Below are 22,370 nucleotides of genomic sequence, written 5' to 3'. Positions count from 1 at the left end.
TTCAGTGCCTTTTGATTTAAGAGGTGTACATCATCTCTTCAATGATCCAACATTCGATTTCTGTACAACCATTTTAAACCCGACTTGTCAATTACTTTACTCTCCGTCAACAGATGAAGAAAACGTTTCCACCCACATCTTCCTATGTTGTGGAAGGTCTCCGCCCAGACACAGAATACCACTTCTCTTTGGCAGCCATCTCTAACAAAGGCATTGGAGCCTTCACCAATGACATTTCACAGAAGACCTTGCAAGCGAGTATGTAGCCCTTTATTCAGTCTTCCCTCCTGTTCTCTTTGGGGGTTGACTAACAATGCAGTTTTCCCTAGTAAAGTAGTTACATGATTGTATGCCTTTACTGAAGTGAATTGATGAATGCGGGTATGTGCTTCTTCCTTTTAACTGAAGCTTGAATTTTTTTCTCTGATGTCTGCATCATCACCTTTGAACTATGACTGTGTTATTCTCAGACATAATCAAGGTTCAAAGCTGATTCAGGAATGATCTACATACTACATAACAAACTGACTTAACCAATGTGTTATTGAAATCTTTCTTTAAAAGTGTGGTTTGATTTTTGTTTTTGCATCTGATCTAGATATTGTAACAATATGACTTTAAAGTGAGATTTACATCATGGTCTCTTTTGTGGGGAGTTAAGGTTGAGTCACATTTTTAGTGTTTTACAGACTTTTAATTTTAGAAATATTATTTTCTAACTTGGCTCTGGTGCCAAATGTGTATGTGTGTACCCAACACTGTCAAACAAATCAAGGCTATGTGGACAGACAACTTTGGGAGTTTCTTTATTTCCCCTTTCACTTTTGTTCATATTTGCTTTTCCTTTGTCAACAGCAAGTTCACTTTCTTCCACGTGACAGAGACACAAAAAATGTCAGTTCTCCTCTAAAACCACCAAGGCTCTCATATGAACTGTAGTCAGATTGGGGTGAAAAATCGAATCAAACCAAAAATAAATAAAAACAATACTCTCAGCAGCCACCAAAAGTACTCACCTACAGAATTTATTCCAGTGTATCAGTTCTCCACTGATTGTTTTATTTTACAGATGGCAGGAACAAAACTGAATTATTTAAACCTGCCAGCTAAAAATAACATGATATCATAGCTAGTGGTGCAGGCCAGAGAGAGAGAAAATAAACAGTTTATCCAGTCATATATTCAACAGTAGCTAGAGGTCTGGGATGACAGGGTATGAAATTAATATCTTTTGGGTTTACACAGCACGCAAAGATTAACAATGGTGTTGTGTATTGACATTTATTAAATTCATGGTAAAGAACCTGGAAAATGTAGCTGGGTTTAGGGGATTAGGGGTTGATCTGAGCAAATAATTGTGGAGTCTGCTGATACAGATTCTAAAAAAATCAGACAAAAATACATATTTTTATTCATTGTCAGAGTGGCCATTTTTATTCTCAATTAACTAGCTGTGATTTTCACTGGGACATAGGAGAGCCATGGTGGTGGGAGTAGACTTATTTTAACACATTTTCTGTTTCTACTAGTGCAACTTGTTGGCTGTACCCCCACATCTGGGCTGTGGGGGCTTTGGAACAAACACTTCACAGTTCTTTTTGTTACTGCTGGGCAGCAGAGCTTCACTGACAGTGCAGAGTCACTGAGGAGAGCGCCAGTTGCATGCAGCATTCACTTCTGCCCATTTGGGGTGCTGTTGAGAACCCATCACTGCACCGTTGATCTTTGATCAGTCCAGGCATGAAAATACTTTATGTTCATCCAGCCCCATTTCTGTCTTGGCGTCTCTCAAGTGTCTGTACACATCTTCACCTGTCGATGTGTGTTTGTGATTTCCTTACCTCTGTTTTTGCATTTGTTCTTGACCGATAAACTGCAAGCTGATTGGATTGGATACACTCTTCTCTTCCTCTTACATCACCCTACTCCAGCTCTGTTTCTCTATTTGCCACTTGTTCCCCTGTGCAATGGAACAAAAGCACTCCTTGGAATGGCTTGACATCTCCTTGCTCACTTTGTGTCCTCTTCCTTTTATGTTGAGTCTTTTGAAAAAAGTTTTGAGTTAGATTTTTATTTCTTTATCAATTTCTATTACTTTCTGGGTTATCCAAAGGAATATTGGTTTGACATCACTCTTAAAAACAGTTTGTTGCTATTTTCATTTTTCTGTTGGGTTCCACCACAGCCACAAGCAACTACAGCGCAGCAGGCAGAGCAGCACGTACAGACAGCACTGACATACCCTTGTCTGTCGAGCAAATATGGGGGAAAATAAGTCATAACGGGTGTTTTTTCTCTTGCTTGAGACAAGGGACTCAATCATACAATTACAGTGGATAAAAAAGAGAAGTGTCGGTTGATTATGGTATCTGCCTGCCCACCACATAATTTTGATACTTGGAAATGAGTGTCAATGTATGTTTGGAGCAGTAATCAACTTTGTAACTACTGTGTCCCACATAAATGCTCACTCCATGACGATAACGATGATGATTGTGAAGTACTCTTTGGCTGTTATTTTAGGGTTAACAGTACATTACATACATCATTGTTACCATTTGTTCTCAGCCAATGTTTTGTTTTATGCTTTTATCAAGAGTCCCTGCTCAAGCAAGTGTGAGATACATCTATTGGTTTCTCATTGCTGAGGTCAGAAAAATCACAGACTAAGTCAGACAAGCAAAAGATTTCCCACAACACAACACAATAAATAACTTGATCTTTTGGATGCTTTGAGGTAAGTGATTGTGTGGTTTAGGGATTCAGTCTGCCATAAACTCTCTCAAAGGCCAACAGAGACTCAAAAGGATGAAGTACAGGCCAGGAATACCAGCATCTCTGTGTATCCAAGTCCAAGTGAAGAGCTCTGTGACATACTGTAACTTGTCTTAAGTTCCTTCACGGTGCAGTGTACCATAGATAATTAAAACTGTCCGGCTTTTTGGAAAAGCACCAGTTTAAAGGCAATAAACTGGCACAATTGTTGGATAACTACTGATTGTAAAATTTTGTGCAGTTTCACACAAACAAAATATCCTGTTAACGCCAGACTCCCGTCTAATACTATACTATCACTACGGATGTACTGTAGCACATGCCCACACTAAGATATTCTTTACACTACACTATAATAAGGAGGTCTTGTATACTAGTTACTTGACTGAACTAGCTGCACTGACTCAGTTATATTTGAAGAATGATACTTGTCAGAAAAGTAGAAGAAATTAAATACACTACAGAAAAAAAAAAGCCCAGGCCAGCTGGACTCCTTTATCCTTTATCAAAAACACATTACAGAGCAATGATACATACATTTTTAATATTGCTTCATTGATTTTTAGCATTGTTAGTACCAAGCTCTTCTCAGAGCCCTACAGAATCGTTTCCACATGGATTTGAACCCAAAGTGTTGTCTGGCAGACTGAAACCCTTTTCCACTAAGTAAAAAGAAAGACAGATGACATGATTTCTCTGTTTGCTTTGTTGTCCATTATCTGTGGTACAAAATGTTCGCAGATTGTTGAAGTTTGTGCTCAAGTCCAAGCAGCATTACCAGAGGCTTTTGTCATGGGGACTACTTTGTCAGGAACTCGTGAAAGGTCACTGCAAAAAAATTAAAATAAAAAATCCTGGATGTCATTCATTTGCTCCATCCAATTTCTCAAATGAAAGAGAACAAAATCATGTAATTGTCTTCTCTCTGTAAATGTTACAGCAGGCTGAAATGAATACACGAGATGTTACTAGCAACAGTAGCCCCCATTCAGAAGCAAGGCCTCTTGGAGTATGCTGACATAGTCAGACCAGGCCCAGACACCATTTTTGTGAGACCGTTCAGACGTGGCCGGAGTGGGTCCACAACCCGAGAGGTGGGAGGGCTCCCAGCATTCCTGTAGCTGTTACTCAATTGCAAGACATACTAACAGGACCTAAGATGGACCTTGGGAGTGGGTGTTAGGGGACTGCAGGGTCCCAGAGTGGCAGATAAGAATCCCATTTCATAGCGTCAGAATTAATTTCATGCTTTGCGATGAGCTCTGAGCCAGGCCCCTGGATTGTCAGGCTTTGTTACACATTTAGATTATACCTAGAACCTGCCAGTAGCAAGTCAAGTGCTGTCTCTCAAATTAAAGTGGCGGATTCTAAATCCTCTGTATTTAGCCAAACAAGCAGTTTAGCCCCCCCACTTACTGTAATTGCAGGAGGTTTTTAGATATATTGGAATATTTGTGTGAGCCACAGCATGTCCATTTGGCATCAGGGGGGATTAATTCCATAATGATCTACAAATATGAACATCCTGTCATTCGAGGCTTCTGATGAAAATACAATTCAAGCGCAGGCATGTGCTTATACCCTGATAGCAAAAGCTTTGGCAATCTGTGTCATTTTTAAAGAGTTGACAACAGGCATTGAATAATGGCCTCTGTAGCTAAACTGTGCAATAATGTGTGTAATTCATACCCACTAAAGATGTTGCACTCAAAGCAAATTTAATCTGAAGGTAGTCATAATGATTAGGTATGCCACCAGTACTTGACATTTTAGACTTTATACCCAAAGCTCTTAGCCATATCACAACAGACTTAAAAGTCAAAGAGAAGGATATGAATGCAGACATGACTAATTATTTGTCAAATAGCATTTAGGAAACTCTTTCAGGGAAGCTTCAAAAGAACCTCAAGTGAAACATTAGCACAGTTTCTTCTTTTGTGGTTGTAAAGTTGACTTGAACTTGAATAGTTCTACTATCCATAATCCCACCACTGGCCTTCAATGGGATATGCACTTTATTAAAGCTGTACCCCATCTAGTCTTAAACCGTTATCAGGCATGAGGATGCCTGTGCACTGTGATAGCCTGGGCCCTGTCAGATTCCCAGCCTTTTCCACACCACAAAGATTGAGAACTGAGCAATCATTCTTGACGTGGAGAGTTTGCAAATACAATATGAGTCGAAGGAAAAAAGCTGAAAGGCTCAAAATCCAGTAAGACCGTAAGTAAATAAGCCCATTGGACACAGAGAAGGGTTTGGGAACTGTGGCTGAGGTCTTGTCCTATTTGTTGTGTGCTGAAATATTCAGTCTTCACTGGGAGGAGGCCTTTCTGATAGTTAAAACCCCTGCTTTTTATTTTTGTTTTGTTTTTTTAAAGCTGCTCTACCCAAAGTGACACTGCAGTCAGAACATTATCATTAAACTTTTATGAATTCAGCAATGCAAGCTTTTTTTCGTCTTACTTCCTCTATTCTTGTGTCTGGGCTTTCTCAAAATGGCAGTTTTATGAAGATACAAAGAACAGGGCTATGAAATGGGATTTATTTGAACTAATTGTTAACAAGGATAGATTTTTGTGCACATGCCAAACTGCAGAAGAACAGAATATTTCTGGTAGTTAGTGTTCCCCCTATGGCATCCCCTCTCACAGTCTTGTGGACCCTCCGGCCCAAAGATACATGAGTATTAAACAGCCCTGGCTACAGCACAGAGCCAACTCTCTCCCTCTCGATAACCTCAAAATGGGTTCAAAACTGACTATCAAAGGGTCAAAAATTGGTCACAAAAAGGTCTTATTTACCGATTCAAAAGTGGGGATGGATGCCAAAATTTCTGGCAGGCTCCCTGAGAGGGAAAGTGTTGCAGTTCACTGACTACAGAGTAAGCACACTCTGTAGTCATGTGCTGGCGGTAAGAAAGTCTTTAAAATTTAGTATTTGTGGGAGTCAGGTACGTATGATGCAAACAATGCTTGTGATTTCTTTTTGTTGGTTTATTTGTGTTTCTTTGGAGTTAAATGTTCTTATTTTCAGTTTGTGTGCTGAGTATTCTATTTTTTCATGTTTTTTCATGAGTTGTCATTTTGAACCTTAACTGTTGTTGTGGTTCTTTCTTTCGAGTCACTTGGGTTACAGAGAAAGTCATTTTCCAGTACCCTCCTTCAGTTCATTATTTATTTCTTCAGCTTTTGTTTTGGAATGAGAACATCCTGCCTGTTATTTGAGTTTCTGTGTGTGTAGAATGCATTTTTTTCTGATAGTATTTAATTTCATATTTGATTGTTGTGCTTTTTTTTATTTATTTTTTTACCTTACATAATAGACAAAAATGTAATAATGAATTGGGTTTGTCACACCAAGATGGAAGGGATATATTTTCACATAAAACCATTGTAGGGGATAGAGGAAACCCGACTGGGATAGAAATATTTTCATACATGTCCTTTTATCCGTATAATTCCAAACTCTGGATGAGAAGTAAAACGTTTTATCGCTCCTTGCACAGCACACTCTCTGGACGAGCACAAGCTGTATAAGAGCTTGCCACAGATTAGAAGCAAGAGGCATTGAATTTGATTTAGAAAGTTCACAGATGTGTAGGTTTTAATATGTTTTGGAAGAACACTTCAGACACAATTAACAGCTACCATGTTGGAAAACACGGTTACAGTTGAAAAGGGACAGACTACACTACATCTCTGATAGTTTATACTTTGGGGAAAAAAAGCTTGTTTTTTATTATGCTAATTTGGCTGAAAGTTCTGGTACAGCAGTTACAAATGCTTTTCAATGGATTGTTTAATCATAGTATGTTGGATGCTACCCAAGACCATTGCTGCCAGCAATGCTTATCATTTGCACTTAACATATTTTGAATATATTTTTCTTATTTTTATGCTGGCTTTATGGACATGATAGTTTGTTATTAACCCTCATTTGAAAAGCACAGTGGCTTAGTGGTTGCAATAACTGCCCTGAAGACCCTGAAGGGAAAAACAGGGATTTAGTGCTCACAACTGCCATGTTTACCTGGTTGCTAGTTTGTAGGACTAAAGTCTTGGCTCAGTGCCCGAAAGCAAAATTCATAGTGGACATGTTCATCCCTGTCCTTCTGGTACTGTGGATAACAAAATATCTAATATTTATAATATTGAGTACAGGCTTTAACAAGGATGACATGAGCAGTAATAACCTTCTGCATTGTAATTCAATACAGGACAGATAAATGACTTGTGTTGGTAGGGCTGGAGATACTATCATTATTGCAATAGGATAAGTTATTTTTGTGGTACATCCATATTTTTTTTTTAAGTCTTAATGCCAAAATAACGTATACCGCAATCAAATAATTCTGCGTGTGCCTGTTGTCACAAGTAGCTATATCTCACAAGGGTAGCCATCTTGATTCATTATTACACACGTGCCATTGTCCATCTTTGCCTCTTGTGTTGACATTTGCTTGGAAGATTTTTATTTTTATTTTAAACATTTTTTGCCTCTGTCTTTGTTTTGCAATTTTCTGTTTGAATTATTCTTATTGGTTTTTTTTATCCTTTTATCATTTTCTTTATCTCTCCCATCTTTTTATTTTTTTTGTTTTTCACCCCTACCCTCCCTCCCCCTCCCCCCGTCCTCTTCGTCCTCGACCCCCTTCCTTCCTGTCCTTTCCACCTCACCAGAGCCCTCCGCCCCCCCTCAAGAAATTAAGTGCAGCAGCACCAGCTCCACTACCCTGCTGGTAAGTTGGCGCCCCCCGCCTTTGGAGAGTCAGAACGGTGTCCTGGTGGGGTATAGGGTGCGCTACCAGGTGACGAGCCCGTCAGAAGGTGGCAGTGATGACGGAGAGCCCATGGAGGAGCCCCCAATCCCTGCCACTGAAGAGCAGGCGCTACTGCATCGATTGGAGAAGTGGACCCAATACCGCATCACCGTGTCTGCCTTGACTGTGATTGGGCCAGGCCCTGAGAGTGAGCCCCTGATCTGCCGCACTGACGAAGACGGTACATGAATCTCTAATGTTTAAGAGCTAAACATAATATATAATTGAAGGTATTGTTTAATGGTTTGATAGTAAGTGTGCCCATGATGTACAGTATGTGTGTGAAGAAACTGCATACATGGTGTGTCCAATAAGTATCCATCTTTTTTTCCATGAGAAAAAAAACTCAATCAGTCAAATTAAGTGTCAGATACTAGAATGAAAACACTTGGTAAATGGTAAAGTGTAAAAAAATGTAATTCATAATAGCTACCACATGCCATCATTCAGCTATCTATAGGCTTTTATTAGTATCTCATTGCTCAGCAGAGAGCCATAAGCATTTATGAGTACTGTACACTACAAGGCCAGCATTGTGTATTTACGGTGACAACAGTATGTTTAGTGGTGCCCTTTTGCATGGCACTTGGGTCTAACCTGCTCCACTGGAAATACTGTGAGTGCACTGGCCAAGAAAATGTTAAAATACATAGACAAATAGATTTATGGTTGTATGCACTGCTGTTCACATGATACACTTTTCTCTACATGTGCAACCACTGTGTACCATTTCTGTACAAAAATTATACATTGTGCTTAAAACAGAAAGAAAAGTTCAAACGCTTGCAAAAACATCTGAACCTCGAACAAAAGAATAAACATGACACAGCTGAGTTGGATTGCAGAAACTAAATGACAAAGGAGAAAAGTAGTTGCTATAAAATACATAAAGTGACAAGTAAAGATGTGGGCATGTCACAGCCCATTTGAATCTTTGACGGATGGTTGACATTGGCTTCTATCCTCCACGATCCATTTCATGTCCATTACCACAGCATTTTAGGCTTTTTTCTGACACTGATATACAATGAGCCCGATGGTGGAGACAACCTTAAATTCTTACCATACCATAGACACCAGTATCAGGAATTGCAAGGGTGAAAACCAGTGCGCACTGACAATAGCTATAACATTTTTTTCCGGTGTCAATGCGATAATAATGTGTGACAGAGAAGTGCCAGGTAAAGAAATAAGAGCCAGGGCTAAAAGGTAGAGAAGGTTTTAGTAATAAACAAGATTGGTGCATGATCCTGGGGGAAGAAAGGGGAAATGGGGTTGTGATTTAGGGGTGAAGAAGGAGACTTGAAGTGTTTGTGGACGAGCAAATGGAGGCAGTTTGAGTGGAAGAGTTCTATTAATGGCACATCCATCTCAGAAAGGGCCAGTCCATGGCACACCGAAAGGACTGGAAGCAAGGCATTCCATAAAGGCTTGTCATTATGACTGAGAGCACCTCACTGATGGCAGACAGACACAGCAGACTCATATTGAAGGTGGACAAGACAGGAGAAAGTGTTTGTGGTATGTTGGTGTGTGTTGGAGGATATGGTACTGCAAGTTTGAAGCCGCAGTGTGTTTGTTGATTTTTAATGTCTCCATGTCTCCATCATTCTCGCCAGTTGTTAGCTTGTTTCATTGATACTGTATGTGTGTTGGGGTTATTCATGACATGACAATTTTATGTGCCCCTCTTATCCTGCTACTTTAGTGGATCAGAACTACTGTTTTTTTTTTGTTTGTTTGTTTTTTATGCATACAATGAAATGATTCTGAATTGACTTTTTGTTTTGTTAACCACAGTCCCTGGGGCTCCTCCAAGGCGAGTGGAGGTGGAGGTCCTCAACTCCACAGCGCTAAAGGTGATGTGGCGCTCACTGACGCCAGGAAAACAGCACGGACAAATCCGTGGCTACCAGGTCCACTATGTACGTGTTGAAAATGGCGAGTCACGGGGCCTGCCCCTCATCAAGGACGTCATGTTGGCCGATGCCCAGGTATGACCATCCTTAGTGAAAATCCAGTTATTTTAGAAAAAAAAATTTAAATTCCACCAAATATGCTCCAGTCTGCCTTTAAATCTATTTTTCTGTCATGATACAAAATAATAATAATAAAAAATTTAAAAAACAGTTACACCGATGACTGATTAAAACCTCATTCCACAACATTTTTTTCTTGTGGCTTTGCAAATATTACTGGAATATGGGAAGCAATGTGGGTGCTCTTCCTTCTTGGATTTCATTTCATATTGCTGCAGTACTCTTCTTCCTTCAAGAAAAACTGTAATCAAAGCTTCACTCATCTTGTTCTCCCTCTTCTGCCTCCATGGCTTTTATTAGGAATGTCTAGACCCCTGCTTTATGGCAGCATCTGCCATGAAATGTCTGATTGTGTGTTTGAACCAAACGCAAAGACTCAAAGAAAATGCTGATTATAGTATTCTGTGCCTGGGGGGCAAAAGTAAAATTGGCATGAAAACATTTCACCAAAAATCAGCCTCCACTGACAGCTAGAATTGTAATGGAGCCCTGTATAATGGCCTCTTTTTTTTTCTTTTTACAAAACTTCTGTCAACACAGTGTTGGAGGAATCCTGCCAAAGTGAGACTTTATGCACAGTAGCAATCATCCAAATGGAAATTATACCCTTGAAGCAATAGGGTAAACAACACAGAAAAAGAATAGTTGTATGCAATTCTACATATTTTGGGAGTGAAAGAATCAAAATCTATTTTTTTCCACATGAATGAATGGTCCATTCATGCCAAATGCCACCAGCATCACGTTTACATTTTTGGAATTTAGCTGACCCACAAATCTAAAAGTAGAATGAGCTTAAATACTTTAAATTATAAGATGGGAGCGTGTCCACAAACAGTCCACAAAGAATACCAGGAAGAATTACTTTTGTAGTTGTATTTTTTAGTTGCATATTTTTGTTAGTATATTCAAAAATCAAACCCCATCATTAAACTCCTAAAAGCTACATCTCAATGTCACTACTGGCTGTAGCTATCAGTGATTCAGCACTGAGGTAGCTTATTGTTAGTTGCACAGTAACATTGTTAAACAGCTGCAGGCCCCACAAGAAGACCTCTACAACTCTCAGCCTTGTTCCAGCTGCTCCTCATAATATTAGCTTCAAACAGCTTCTCTCTCTCCCTACTGACCTCACAAAACCAGTGCCCTATTTCTGACTCTCTGCTTCTGAACCTCTAATGCCCCCGTCTCTCACAATCCTATTTCTTTCCTTTCTTTTCTCTCTTTCTCCCTAAAAAAAAAAAAAAAATTACTTTCTCTCTTGCACTCTCCTCTTTGGCGGGGGGGTTAGTGGGAAACGGACGATACAGCTGAATATGTGAGTACGAAGTTTCGCCTGAGTGCTTTGTGTAGCTGAAAGGGTATAAACAGTGGGTATTGCATCAACCTGGTTGGATTCACAGTTTACACAACCTCTCCAATCTTTATTCAGTAAGTTTGGATAACAAAGTGGCTCAGAGGTTTCACCTCATCTGTCTGGCCAGCCAGCCTCTACACTATCTCTATATGCCACTAAAGAAAAAAGGACAAACTTCTATTGCTAGTTAGTTTCTACAGAAATGGTCGCTGATGCAATATCCACTGCCCATTGTGCCTGGAATGCTAATGCTACTTGTGCCATGCTGTGTGTTGATACAGTGTATTTTGTCTTGTGCTCTTGTGGTGTGTGTGTTTTTTTTCTTTTTTGTGTGCGTGATTTTTTAGGCTTTATTATTTAATTTTTTTGTGTGGTGCCTTAGAGTAACTGTGCTGGTCTAAGTTCAAAGACTTTTTTTTTGTAAAATTCTCATCACATCTTTGATGTTCATTCACAACTGCAGATTTAATTTTTTCAACAAATTCTTGAGCCCAGATTTGAAACCCCAGTCTATCTGCATTACGTGAATACCATCTCAAGTGCAAGACAGTACTTATAGCTCATTTACCTTTATTGACCTCTCCCGTCCCTCTGCCAAGCAGCCTGTTAAAAACCTCATTCTGCATTCGTTCAAACCTGCTCCCTTGAAAGATTCATTAGAATTGATCAGAAGCCTCTCTTTGAAGAGGACTCAAGGAAACTTAATGGCTGAGGTAAAAACTGCCAGTGAATGGGCAGGATGTATTCAGCATGCATTTATCACAAAGTTAAGTTGATGATTGGAATATTGCTAAAAGAATAAGAGGGGCTACTTCCCATTTACATACCTAATGTCCTTCCTCCACCTTGGCAACTCTAAGGATTTACTTAATGGAATGGATCTCCCATTACACAGGGGGAAAACGTTACATTTAATGCATGCCTCGTGAAAATTAATAAAGAGGAACAGGAGACACTTCGCTTGGATTAACATTCTGCATAAGGCAGTTTAAGCTGCATGAAGTGGGGTCAAATCATCAAAAATTCAAGACACATTGTGACATTTTTCTGTTCTTGTTTCTTTCCTGTCTCCCATAGGAAATGGTCATTGGAGGACTCAAGCCAGACACCACTTACTCCATCACGGTGGCTGCATACACCACCAAAGGGGATGGAGCCCGGAGCAAACCAAAACTGGTGGTGACCAAAGGGGCAGGTCAGTAGGAGGATAAATCATTTATTGATTGTTTACAGAACCTTTGCTCATGCCACAATGAAGGTAGACCATTCTTTTCCATTGGGTGAAGGATACCTTACTCAAGGGTACCTCATCATTCCCATTCAGCTGTTACTGCCAGGATACTATCTGTCTATTTGTTTAAAATGGAAGGGACATTTATAACTGTGGTGCATTTAACTGATCCAAACCTATTGGGAAGATGTGGAAATGCAGCCATGAACAAGGACATTTTCCATAACAGCTTATTCTTATCAGGGTCATCATCATATTAAACACATGTCTTATGTTAAGACTTCTGCCTCAAAATACAAATTTTTGAGTTTTGAGTTCAACAACCAACTCTTTCCAAATGAACCGTTCTGAGAACATCCTCATTCAAGAACAGTTCAGTCATTGGACTTGATGTTTGTTTCTATTAGGGCAGCACTTATCATTTGAATCATGTTCACAAGACTGTCCAGAGATTTTTGGAGATCAAGGAGGCAGTGTGAGGTACTTGGAGGTTTTTCAGACAGATTATGACTGCTTGAAAACCCCTGTTGGGTTGTTGGTTCAAGCTGTAAGGATGAAATACCGGAGGCTGATTCCCACTACAAAGCCATGTCTTCCTAAATCTTTTTCCCTTGTTACCACCGGTAGGTACATCATTTTAACTGGATGTTTGAGTCTGTTCAGAAGCTAGAAGCTTAGTTACCCTGAACAGGATCTAAACCTGTGAGGCTGGAAGAGTGTGAAAGCTTTCTTTGACAGAATTCATGGCATAAAGCTAAGATAGGAGCATCCTTTTGTGTTTGCATCTCTGCCGGCTACGGGAGGCTTTGGAGAATCAACTTATACACAACTGTATGCTTATGCACTGTATATACACCCACACATACACACACTTACATATATACCTAGTCACTCACACATACAGATGAGCTTGTGCAGACTGATCACACACAAACAGTTTATTGGGACCCATACTGTGGCACATGATCACAAAACAAAACACACAAATAGATACACTTGTGACATTCTCACAACCCAACACACACAAACACAGTCAAATTTCCCAGATCCTGACAGGTGTGTCTGTTACGGCTGTCACAGTGTGCGATGCTGCCAAAGGGGCTTGAGTGAGTGCTGTCACTCTCCATCCTCCTGTCAGGACCAGCTGACTGATATGCCAGTCTAGCGCATTCTGTCCCTCAGAGGGAAAGCTTCTCCTTTTTTATTATTGAAGTGTAAAGAAATGGTTTATGCCAGGGGGCCAAGATAAATAGAAAAGGAGAAGGGATGAGAGGTGCTGTGAAGACAAGCCTCAGCAGCCTTTTCCAGAGGTGAAGTAGTTGTCCTTCTTGTTTAGAGGAATGTTTGAGTGGCCTAGTAAATAGCAAGCTTATTTATTAATAAATGAATAGCGGGTAATTTCCTGAGGTCTTTATCGGGCAGCGAACAAATAGATTTGTGTGTGTGTTCTTTGAGGACTTTTGTGTAATGTCTCAGTTTTGTTGTCAGCAGACAGGCTTAGAGCATTTCTGAACTGAAAAATTACAAACAACAGGAACCAATGTGACAAAATCATCGATTTCTACATTAGAACCATGTGACTGCAAAGACCAGTCGCATGTGAGACATTGTCTCAACAATCCCTGATGCCAGCAGACGAACGTATGTACATGTATGCACTTTTAAAACACAAACAAAGCAACATTACTTATGTAGCAGCTCTTGAAATGATTATGAAAAAAAACAAAGACTTAATTTCTCCTTTTTGGGAAACCTAAAGGTCTGAAAAACGACATCAATACAGACTACTCTGACAAAAAGAGTATGTTTTTCGTGCCACTTTAAAAGTCGATTCACATCAATGGCCAAGTCTTTTCATCTTCCAAACATTCCAACAAGACTCTCTGATAGTTTGGTGCATCAGAAAGTATCCAAAAGAATCTATCTCGACATTCTGTAGGACAGAAAAACAAGCAGAGCTGTGCACCTATTTGTGAGTCACAGACAAACAACATTCATTCTGTAGCTCTAACTGTCTTTGTTTGCTGACTGAAAGCCAGATTTGAAGTGTCTTTTCATGATTCATACTTGTGCACTCACACAACTCTCTTCTCTGGCTTTGAGAAACAAACTTAGCCACGGCCAGTGTAAGTTTGTGAGGGGAGCAAACGGAGACCTTATTGACAAAAGATTAAAATGTTTGTGTCTGAAAGTGTTCTGCTATCCCACTATGTGCACAATGAGGAGTTTTCCACTGCAAAAAAAAAAATCAATGACTATCCTTTATTGTCTTCTTTTGTTGTTCAGGTTCAAGTATATCAAGTTATCCTAAAAGTTATGATATGTTGTCCTCTATTAAACAGAAGTTTTCAAAAGTAAACTCAGTAGAACCAGTAAAAAAACTTTAAACAGACTTTAAACTCTATAGGTAGCCGCTAAAATCCTTAAAAAATCCTCATATAAGAGAGAAACGACTGGCCATCTGATGAAAAAGCAGTATAAAGTTAAAAAATATCTAAGAAGTGCCAACAGTCTGTTAAACTCATAGTAATTCAAAGCTGCATTTGGCAACTTCACACACACTATCTTGGGACCCAAATGGCAGCAAAAAATAGCTGAATGTTGAAAAATTAAAAAAACCCAGAAGTCATGCATGTTTAAAAGCGAGTGGATACTTATTCCAGTGCTGACTGCAGAAAGAAACATCAGCCCCTGATCCCTTTATTGCATGTTTAGTAACTTCCTGATTGTTATTTTGATCCAGTGACAAAACATCAATGTAATGGCCCCCTCTCTTTCTCTCCTCTCTCTTGCTTCTTGCACTCCAAATGGGCCATGTGAAATTAATTGCATGGCATTTACTCCCCTTCCAATTATCACCTCCCCTTCCCCCGTGCAACATGCATACATACACTCGTTCGGTAAGCAGACTGAATTAAAGGCAGAGGGAAAGAAAGATGGGAGAGCAATGGCATGACCTTTAAGGTTAAGATTAAGATAAGATTGAGATTTTTTTTTCATCTCAGAGCAGAGATCGTTACATGTGCAAATAGATTATTGAAAGTTTATATATGGACTATGTTATTTGCAAGGTAGTACAGGTCATTTGTTTGTATGTGTGTATTGTGGTACACTAGAGAGGTAGGAAATGAGAGGGAAACCTGATCACCCCTTTTCTCAATCAGGCTGAGTGAGTGTCAACAGCAGGCTGCTAATACTGTGGCCTGATGGGAAACGTGTCAGGAGGCCCACAAAGAGGGATTGAACCAGGGTCGACCCTGAAATGGACGCAGAGAGAGAGAGGGATGGTGGGGTGAGGTATTGGGGACGAGGTTGGGAAATGAAAGGGGGGGATTGGGCAGTGTGCACGGAAAAAAGGGAGCGTGTTAGAGGGGAGAAAGATGAACACTGAGGAGAGGAGGAGAGGGACAATCAAGGAATCCAAGAACCCCAGAATCACTCACGTATACACACACACACACACACACACACACACACACACACTTCTGTCTTCTCATATCCCTGTTGGGCCCTCTTTGCAGCAGATTGCTTCTTGTCCCCAGTCACCTTCATCATCCCTCATTCACTCATTTTTCACCCCCTCACCATGCCCTTGTTCTCTCTCTCATCACCCTGTAGCACCACACACACTTCACACACTTTATACAACCCCATCTCCTCCCACCAACACCAATCTACAGGCTCAGTACCCATGATTCTTCTCCCCAGTGTGCAGTAGGCCACTGTTTTAAATGTGCAAATAATGAAATAGTTTCAGGTTCACAAAGGTTGTAATGTGGACACATTTGGGTACCCTGAAATTTAGAATGGAAAACACAGACACACACACAGAGTCATCGCAGGATCATTATCTATGATTGTCCTTTTTCCTTGATTAACGGTGAGCATGAAGGCAGAGTGGGCTTTTAAATGACACCAAGCTGAGCTATAGTATGTAACCGAGGAGTATTAGGAGCATTTGTCTCACCCAGCACTCGGCGCCCCCGCCTTTCCATTACCAGCAAAGGCTCAGCTGACTAGCCACCATCCACCCACCAACCCCAGTTTTCCTGTAGCAACAGCCCCCAGAATGAAGACCATTAGCAAACGGAAATGAATAATACAAGCAGAGGGAGACTGTGCAGAGTGGATTGCTTTGTGTGTGTGTGTTTTTAATACGCACACATTAAGACTTGGCATAGAAATATATGTTATATGTCAGTACATGTACATAGACACACATGCGTAATGATACAGTTCCACCAAGAGGCAGCCTCAGACTAATGCTAGCTACGCCAAATTATTTTAAGTCCATACTGGGCACCAAGCCAAATGGCTCTGTGTGCAGGTGGAATGGTGATATAGAAGCTGGATCTGACTGCAAACCAGGGTCTTTACCATTGCACACACAAACGCATACACACTGTCCACTGTGCACAAAGATACACACCAAATTGTAGGCTGCAATTTAAATTCATGCGGTGTAACTGTTAAAAAAAAAACATTTGATATATAGTGATAAAGAAGGCAAATGTATCCATAATGATGAAATGTATGTTGCACATTAAACTAGAGTTAATAATTTGTATTCAGTTTATTCAGCGTTTTTAATTTCTGCTGACAAAGCTCTCACCGCCAGGACCAACCAATTTGCTGCCGACCCAGTTGGCAAGCTTTTTGAATGAGAAAAATACAGATATGGCCAATCTTCTGACCAGTAGTCTCTCAATCTCATGTAGAGTTATGAAATTAAATTGAAAATGGTAAATAAACGGAGAGTGTTGTACCTGCTTTATATTATTAACCCATTCAGTATTATAATGAAAAAATAAGTATTATAAGTATCTGAGATTGAGTACATCACTAACAGTGTGTATGTCTGCAATTGCAACCATACTTATATTTGACAGTTATCTATCCTGTCACTGTCTTGTATTTCTGAGAATGGAGGGACACAGATTAGAAAGTCAAGATACAATCTATTTACAGAGAGATGGGGCTCAAGTGTGAATCAGCCATACTCATCTCTCACAAAGCTTTGACGGCAACTTGAGAACTGAAGGCTTCCCATAACTGCTGCTGCCTCTATCACACTGATGGGGCCTTAAAAGGAGAGTTAAGATGAGACGGGTGTCATCCATAAGAGCAGCAAAACTGGGCCACTCTGAAGAATGGTGTCTAGACCCCAAGCGTAGATCATCCATTTTACAACAAGAGATGACTCTTACAGCTGAAAGAGGCACTGTTCTCTGCTTAAAGTTTTAGTGATGCTTTGCAGTACAGAAATGATTTTGGCTAGGGCTTACATGTGTCATGAAATGGTAATGGGTACAGCGATCACTCAGGAATTTAGAGGCTCTGAGGATCTTCCACATCTCTATGCATGACAGCCTGACTCACTTTTGTTAGTGTGTTATCTGATGGATGGCTGAAATTAACCATGATATAAATGGGATGACAAAGTGGGCTTTGGCTTGTAGAAAGCATGAATAGTTTCCTCAATACATCTACTGTAGTATTCCTGATGTCAGTTCAGTTTGTGATATCTACATGTATATTTTTATAGCCTGTCATTTTAAAGATATATATATTTATATAACTGAAAATACAATAATGTTTTTTTATTTTTTTATTTTTTTCCCCTTTGTTTTTTGTCTGTACAGTGCCTGGTCCGCCCTATCTGTCAGTGGCTCAGGACTCAGAGACATCAGCTGTGGTTCGCTGGGATGCTCCAGACCTGATAAATGGCATGGACCTGCAGGGTTACCGGCTTCAGTTTGGCCGTAAAGATGTCTCCCCTTTAGCCACACTGGAATTTGCTCCCCAAGAACGACAGTACTCTGTGGTCAACATTCACAGAGGGGCCACCTATGTCTTTAAAATCTCAGCCAAGAGCAGGGGGGGCTTTGGGGAAGAAGTTGTGGTGGAACTCAATGTGCCCGAGAATACACCAGGGGGATACCCTCAAATTGACGAGGGTTCTAGTGTGACATGCTGTTCAGTACAGCTGTCCTGGTCTCCACCTGTGCTGGCGGAGAGAAATGGGGTAATCACAGAGTACACTTTGGCCTATAAGGAAGCCGGTACCGGAGGAGCACCACGGGAGCTCCACTTACCCCCCAGCCTGTCCAGCTATGTGCTCAACAGCCTCAAACCAAACTCGGCGTACGATGTGAAAATACGTGCACACACCAGTGTAGGTCCAGGGCCCTACAGCCCGCCTATCCAGTATCGGACGGCCTTTGATCGAACAGGTAGGGCTTGCCTGTTTCTTTCCCAACCCGGTTGGCAGGGGGTTGGAAATTGGCTAAAACATTCTGCAACAATACAAAAATGAAAACTGCCCCACCCCCTCCTTCAACCACCTCCACTCTTCAAGAAAGAGAAAAGATTGATATTTAAATTGTTTGCCGTGGGATACTCACTTCACTAACCCAAACAAGGTAAAACCCAAGTCAGTAAGTTATAGTCAGTCAGTCATTGAGAAAGAGGAGAGCAGCCTAGAATTTCAAGGTAAGTGCTGTTTGGTCAGACACTCCTGTAAGTCATCCTTGCCACCCTTTGCCAAGCACACTCACACAGCTAATGCCATCTCACATCCCCAGTTTTCGAGCAAGGTAGGACCTCAGTCAAACCCAGTCACTCCAAGAGTATGTTTGGACTATTCTAAGATGACAGAATGCTGATTTTGGTTCTTTATTTTATTTTTGGTTTTTGGGTTTGTTTTGAGATATACCTCCTTTTCTAACCCCCTTTCCTAATTCCTCCTCTCCCCTTCCCCCTGTCCCTTAACGGGACAGCTTGTGGCATGGCATCCCCCAGATGCACTGCTGCGGACTGTTGGCATGCTGTGTTTTGGTTCTGTCTCAATGCCCGTCTGGCAGCACGTTGGCAGTGCCAACCCAGACTCAGTATAGGCATAGGAACAGTTAGCACTAAAACCACATGGGTCAGTTGTTATTCCTCAAGTGGTCATGGATTCAAAGACAGTGGTGAGATGGGTTGGCACTACCCATGAGGGCTAGCCAGTGGGCACACCCTTGTCCTCCATGGGTTTGTTGTCCATGAGTCTTATGTGCTGTGTGTCTTAACCAATAGCGTTGCCCTTCTCACAGCCAATCACAGCTCACCGTTACACTCACTCTCCAACCCAGAGGAACGTTGCTGGAGAACAACAGCTTTTTTTTTTCATACCAAAGGTTCTTCTTTTGTTTCTCTTTCATGTTCAGTTCACTGATACACTGTCCTTGTTTTTTTTGTTTTGTTTTTTTCTTGCCATTGTTCACTCAACAGATGTTCCTAAGAATTTCACTGTCAAGTGGGCCACCAAGACCACAGTGGTCCTTGCATGGAAGTTTTCTGAAAGCAGGTCTCCGTACAAATGCACGGTGAGTTCATTAAAGGGGAAAAATGTTCAATTATCAGTTCAATTGTTATGTTTGAATAAAAAAAGTAACTTCCTATAAAATCCCACAATTTAGAACTAATTTTTATCTTTTCTTTGATTTGAAAAAGACTTGATTTTACACTTGTGCGATTTTTAAATGCTCATCTATTCTTTTCTACATCCGTTCTTGCATAAATCTTCTACTTACCTACCCATCTATGTCTCTTTAACCACCTACCTCTATTTGTCTACTAAAATGATCATACATCCAAATATCTCAATCAAACTCTAGATTGAGTATAACCGTCAGAGGATGGATGTGGATGCTAAGCAGTTGAGGGTACTCATCACTGGGCTAAAGCACAACACAACCTACGAGTTCAGGGTGACCTGCCAAGAAAGCACTGATGGTGGGCCAAGACATCGTGTGGTTGCCAGGACCGCACCACTCATCCTAGTCAAGAAACCCAAGCTGGACATCTACGCTGAGCCTGACAACATGCTCACCATGTCCTTCCCACCGGTCGATAACAAGGATGTCAAGTGAGTATAGCTTGCTGAAAGAAGGATTCTTCAAGCTCTGTCTGAATTATCTTTGAGGATTAAGGTATTTAGGTTTAAATCTTGTGATGCTTGAGCTCTGATGTGATATAGATCGAGATTTTAAGATGTCCGAGTTCTTTTGAAATGGTTAGGTCTATTTCTGATGTGCTTTTTCTTGCTTGACCCCTTGCTGGCAGTTATCATATTATATTATAATTATCAATTCAGTTTCCTGTCAGCCCTGTGGTGAATGTTTCACCCATAATACCATACAATATCCAATAAGGACTCACTGTGATTTTTTGGTAACATACTTTGGTGGTGTGATTTCAGGAACTTCTATGTGGTTGTGGTGCCACTTACAAGGACTCCAGGAACTGTCAAAAACCTGAAGAACCCTGATGAGATGGACATGGAAGAGGTAGGATATTTTTTAAGTAAAAATGTGGTGTTATTCTGGCGCGCCAGAAATTAAGGTTAATAGGTTGGACTGGGTGTAAAACGAAGAAACATATGTAATAGAAAGAAGCACCATCAAACATCAGTAACACATTGTCTTTGAAGAGACAGCCCTTCTTTCAGAGGATTGGGGTTTTTAGGGAGGGATTCCAGAGACACATTTGTGTAATCAACATTTGCATGTGTAAGAAAATTGTACACACCATGTACCGGACATAGGCACACACATTACGGACATAAGTACATCTCTACTAATCTAATTTATCCCTCCAAGCATGCAAAAGAAAGAATTACACAGTCTTCTCCCACTCTTCACATCGCCCAGGGTCACCTTGAGTGCCAGATCAACAGCAACCATCCCTACTGGATTTGGGATTACACACATTCCCTCTGCTTAGTGGCCATGCAGTTTGAAATGAATGAGAAGGGTTGGATGTTTAAGGCGGGGGTTTAGAGCCCAGTTACATGGAACATTGCCAGACAGTTAGCAGCTTTTTTAATCTAAGGGTACAGATACACCTACAGTTTTGTTTTGTTTTTTTGTTTTTTTTGGTTTCAGTGAGTTCACTGAAAGGGATCTTGTACAGAACAGTATGGGAAAGTTTTGATAACCTGTAATCCTATATTTACAAGTTTATCAGTGGTGTTGGAGTGGTCTCATCATTTATATCATCATCCTATAGAGACACATTCTTATGAAAAATCTTTGAGAACATCTGCCTCTATTGTAGAAGCTGCAAAAAGAAACACAAAAAAAAGCGAAACTAAATTAATATCCTTTAACATCAATCAGCTGTTGCGGGATGTGACCCCAAAGCGCCGCTCACGCCGTCAGCTGGCTCAGCTGGACCAGAGGAAGCCCTACATCACAGCCTGCTTCAGGCAGCTGCCCCAGAGCTTCATGGTGGGATCTGACCATCGCCATAACATCTGTGAGAACAAACCTCTTGAACCCGGCCATGAGTATGTTTTCTTCCTGCTGGCGGAACTCAATGCCACCACTGGGGTGAGTTACTAGTTCAGCCCAGTTCAACACAGTTTTTCAGTTGACTGACTTTAAGCCAATTTATTTTTGTCAGAGTGGATTTAATAATTCACTTCTGATCTTTTAATCATGTTCACTTCAGTTTTGTTCATCTGAATCTAATACATTTGAGTCTGTTTAAGATGTTTCTGTTCAACCCAATTCACTCAGTATTTAAACTTTTGTGCTGGTTAGTTTGAGTACTCTCACTGAATCTCTTACATAGACCGTGCTTTGACCTGAAATGTGTTTCCTTCCTTCCTTTTTTCTTCAGAAAATGTTTGCTACCAGCCCTTATACTGACACAGTGATGACACCCGAGCTGGTGGTGGACCCCCTGCCAGTAGAGCCTGGTGACGGACTCATATGGGTGGTGGGACCAGTCCTGGCTGTGGTCTTCATCATCTGCATCGTCATTGCCATTCTCCTATATAAAAAGTGAGTTGTTTTTTGCTTCTCTAGAGAATACAGTTGGCCTTAACAATGTAAAAATAACATTGTTCAACCTCAAATGATAGAAAAGAACACTCAGTATACATCAACATTTTGCACCGAGTGGTCGCTATAAATGTTTTATTCTGGAAAATTAAAATTTAAACATTTAAAATCTGATCTTTCCACATGTGTAATCATCCTCTTATCATTGGTGCACAGGGAACTGAACCTTTTAGCTCCTCAATTTTAGTACCCTGCTCCACCCACAAGCCATATAACTGTGAGCCATGCTTTTAATAATTAGGGAAAATGTCCTGGGAA

The 22,370-nt window shown here is 40.6% G+C and overlaps 1 protein-coding gene across 1 annotated transcript in view; it reads left to right on the top strand.

Annotated features, from left to right (window-relative positions):
- The window catches only part of LOC104927979 (receptor-type tyrosine-protein phosphatase S), a 151,796-nt gene that overhangs the window by 107,927 nt on the left and 21,499 nt on the right, over positions 1 to 22,370 (top strand). The window contains exons 11-21 of the mRNA XM_027290252.1: positions 114 to 258; positions 7,456 to 7,776; positions 9,396 to 9,589; positions 10,926 to 10,952; positions 12,069 to 12,186; positions 17,865 to 18,455; positions 19,495 to 19,589; positions 19,881 to 20,131; positions 20,465 to 20,552; positions 21,384 to 21,596; positions 21,889 to 22,052. Coding sequence (XP_027146053.1) covers positions 114 to 258; positions 7,456 to 7,776; positions 9,396 to 9,589; positions 10,926 to 10,952; positions 12,069 to 12,186; positions 17,865 to 18,455; positions 19,495 to 19,589; positions 19,881 to 20,131; positions 20,465 to 20,552; positions 21,384 to 21,596; positions 21,889 to 22,052 — 2,207 coding nt within the window. The remainder of the gene's footprint in view (positions 1 to 113; positions 259 to 7,455; positions 7,777 to 9,395; positions 9,590 to 10,925; positions 10,953 to 12,068; positions 12,187 to 17,864; positions 18,456 to 19,494; positions 19,590 to 19,880; positions 20,132 to 20,464; positions 20,553 to 21,383; positions 21,597 to 21,888; positions 22,053 to 22,370) is intronic.

The sequence above is a fragment of the Larimichthys crocea genome, chromosome XVII, assembly GCF_000972845.2.
Source record: "Larimichthys crocea isolate SSNF chromosome XVII, L_crocea_2.0, whole genome shotgun sequence".
Classification (NCBI taxonomy): Eukaryota; Metazoa; Chordata; class Actinopteri; family Sciaenidae; genus Larimichthys; species Larimichthys crocea.
The sequence above is the reverse complement of the archived record's forward strand: the minus strand, read 5'-3'. Positions and strand labels throughout refer to the sequence as shown.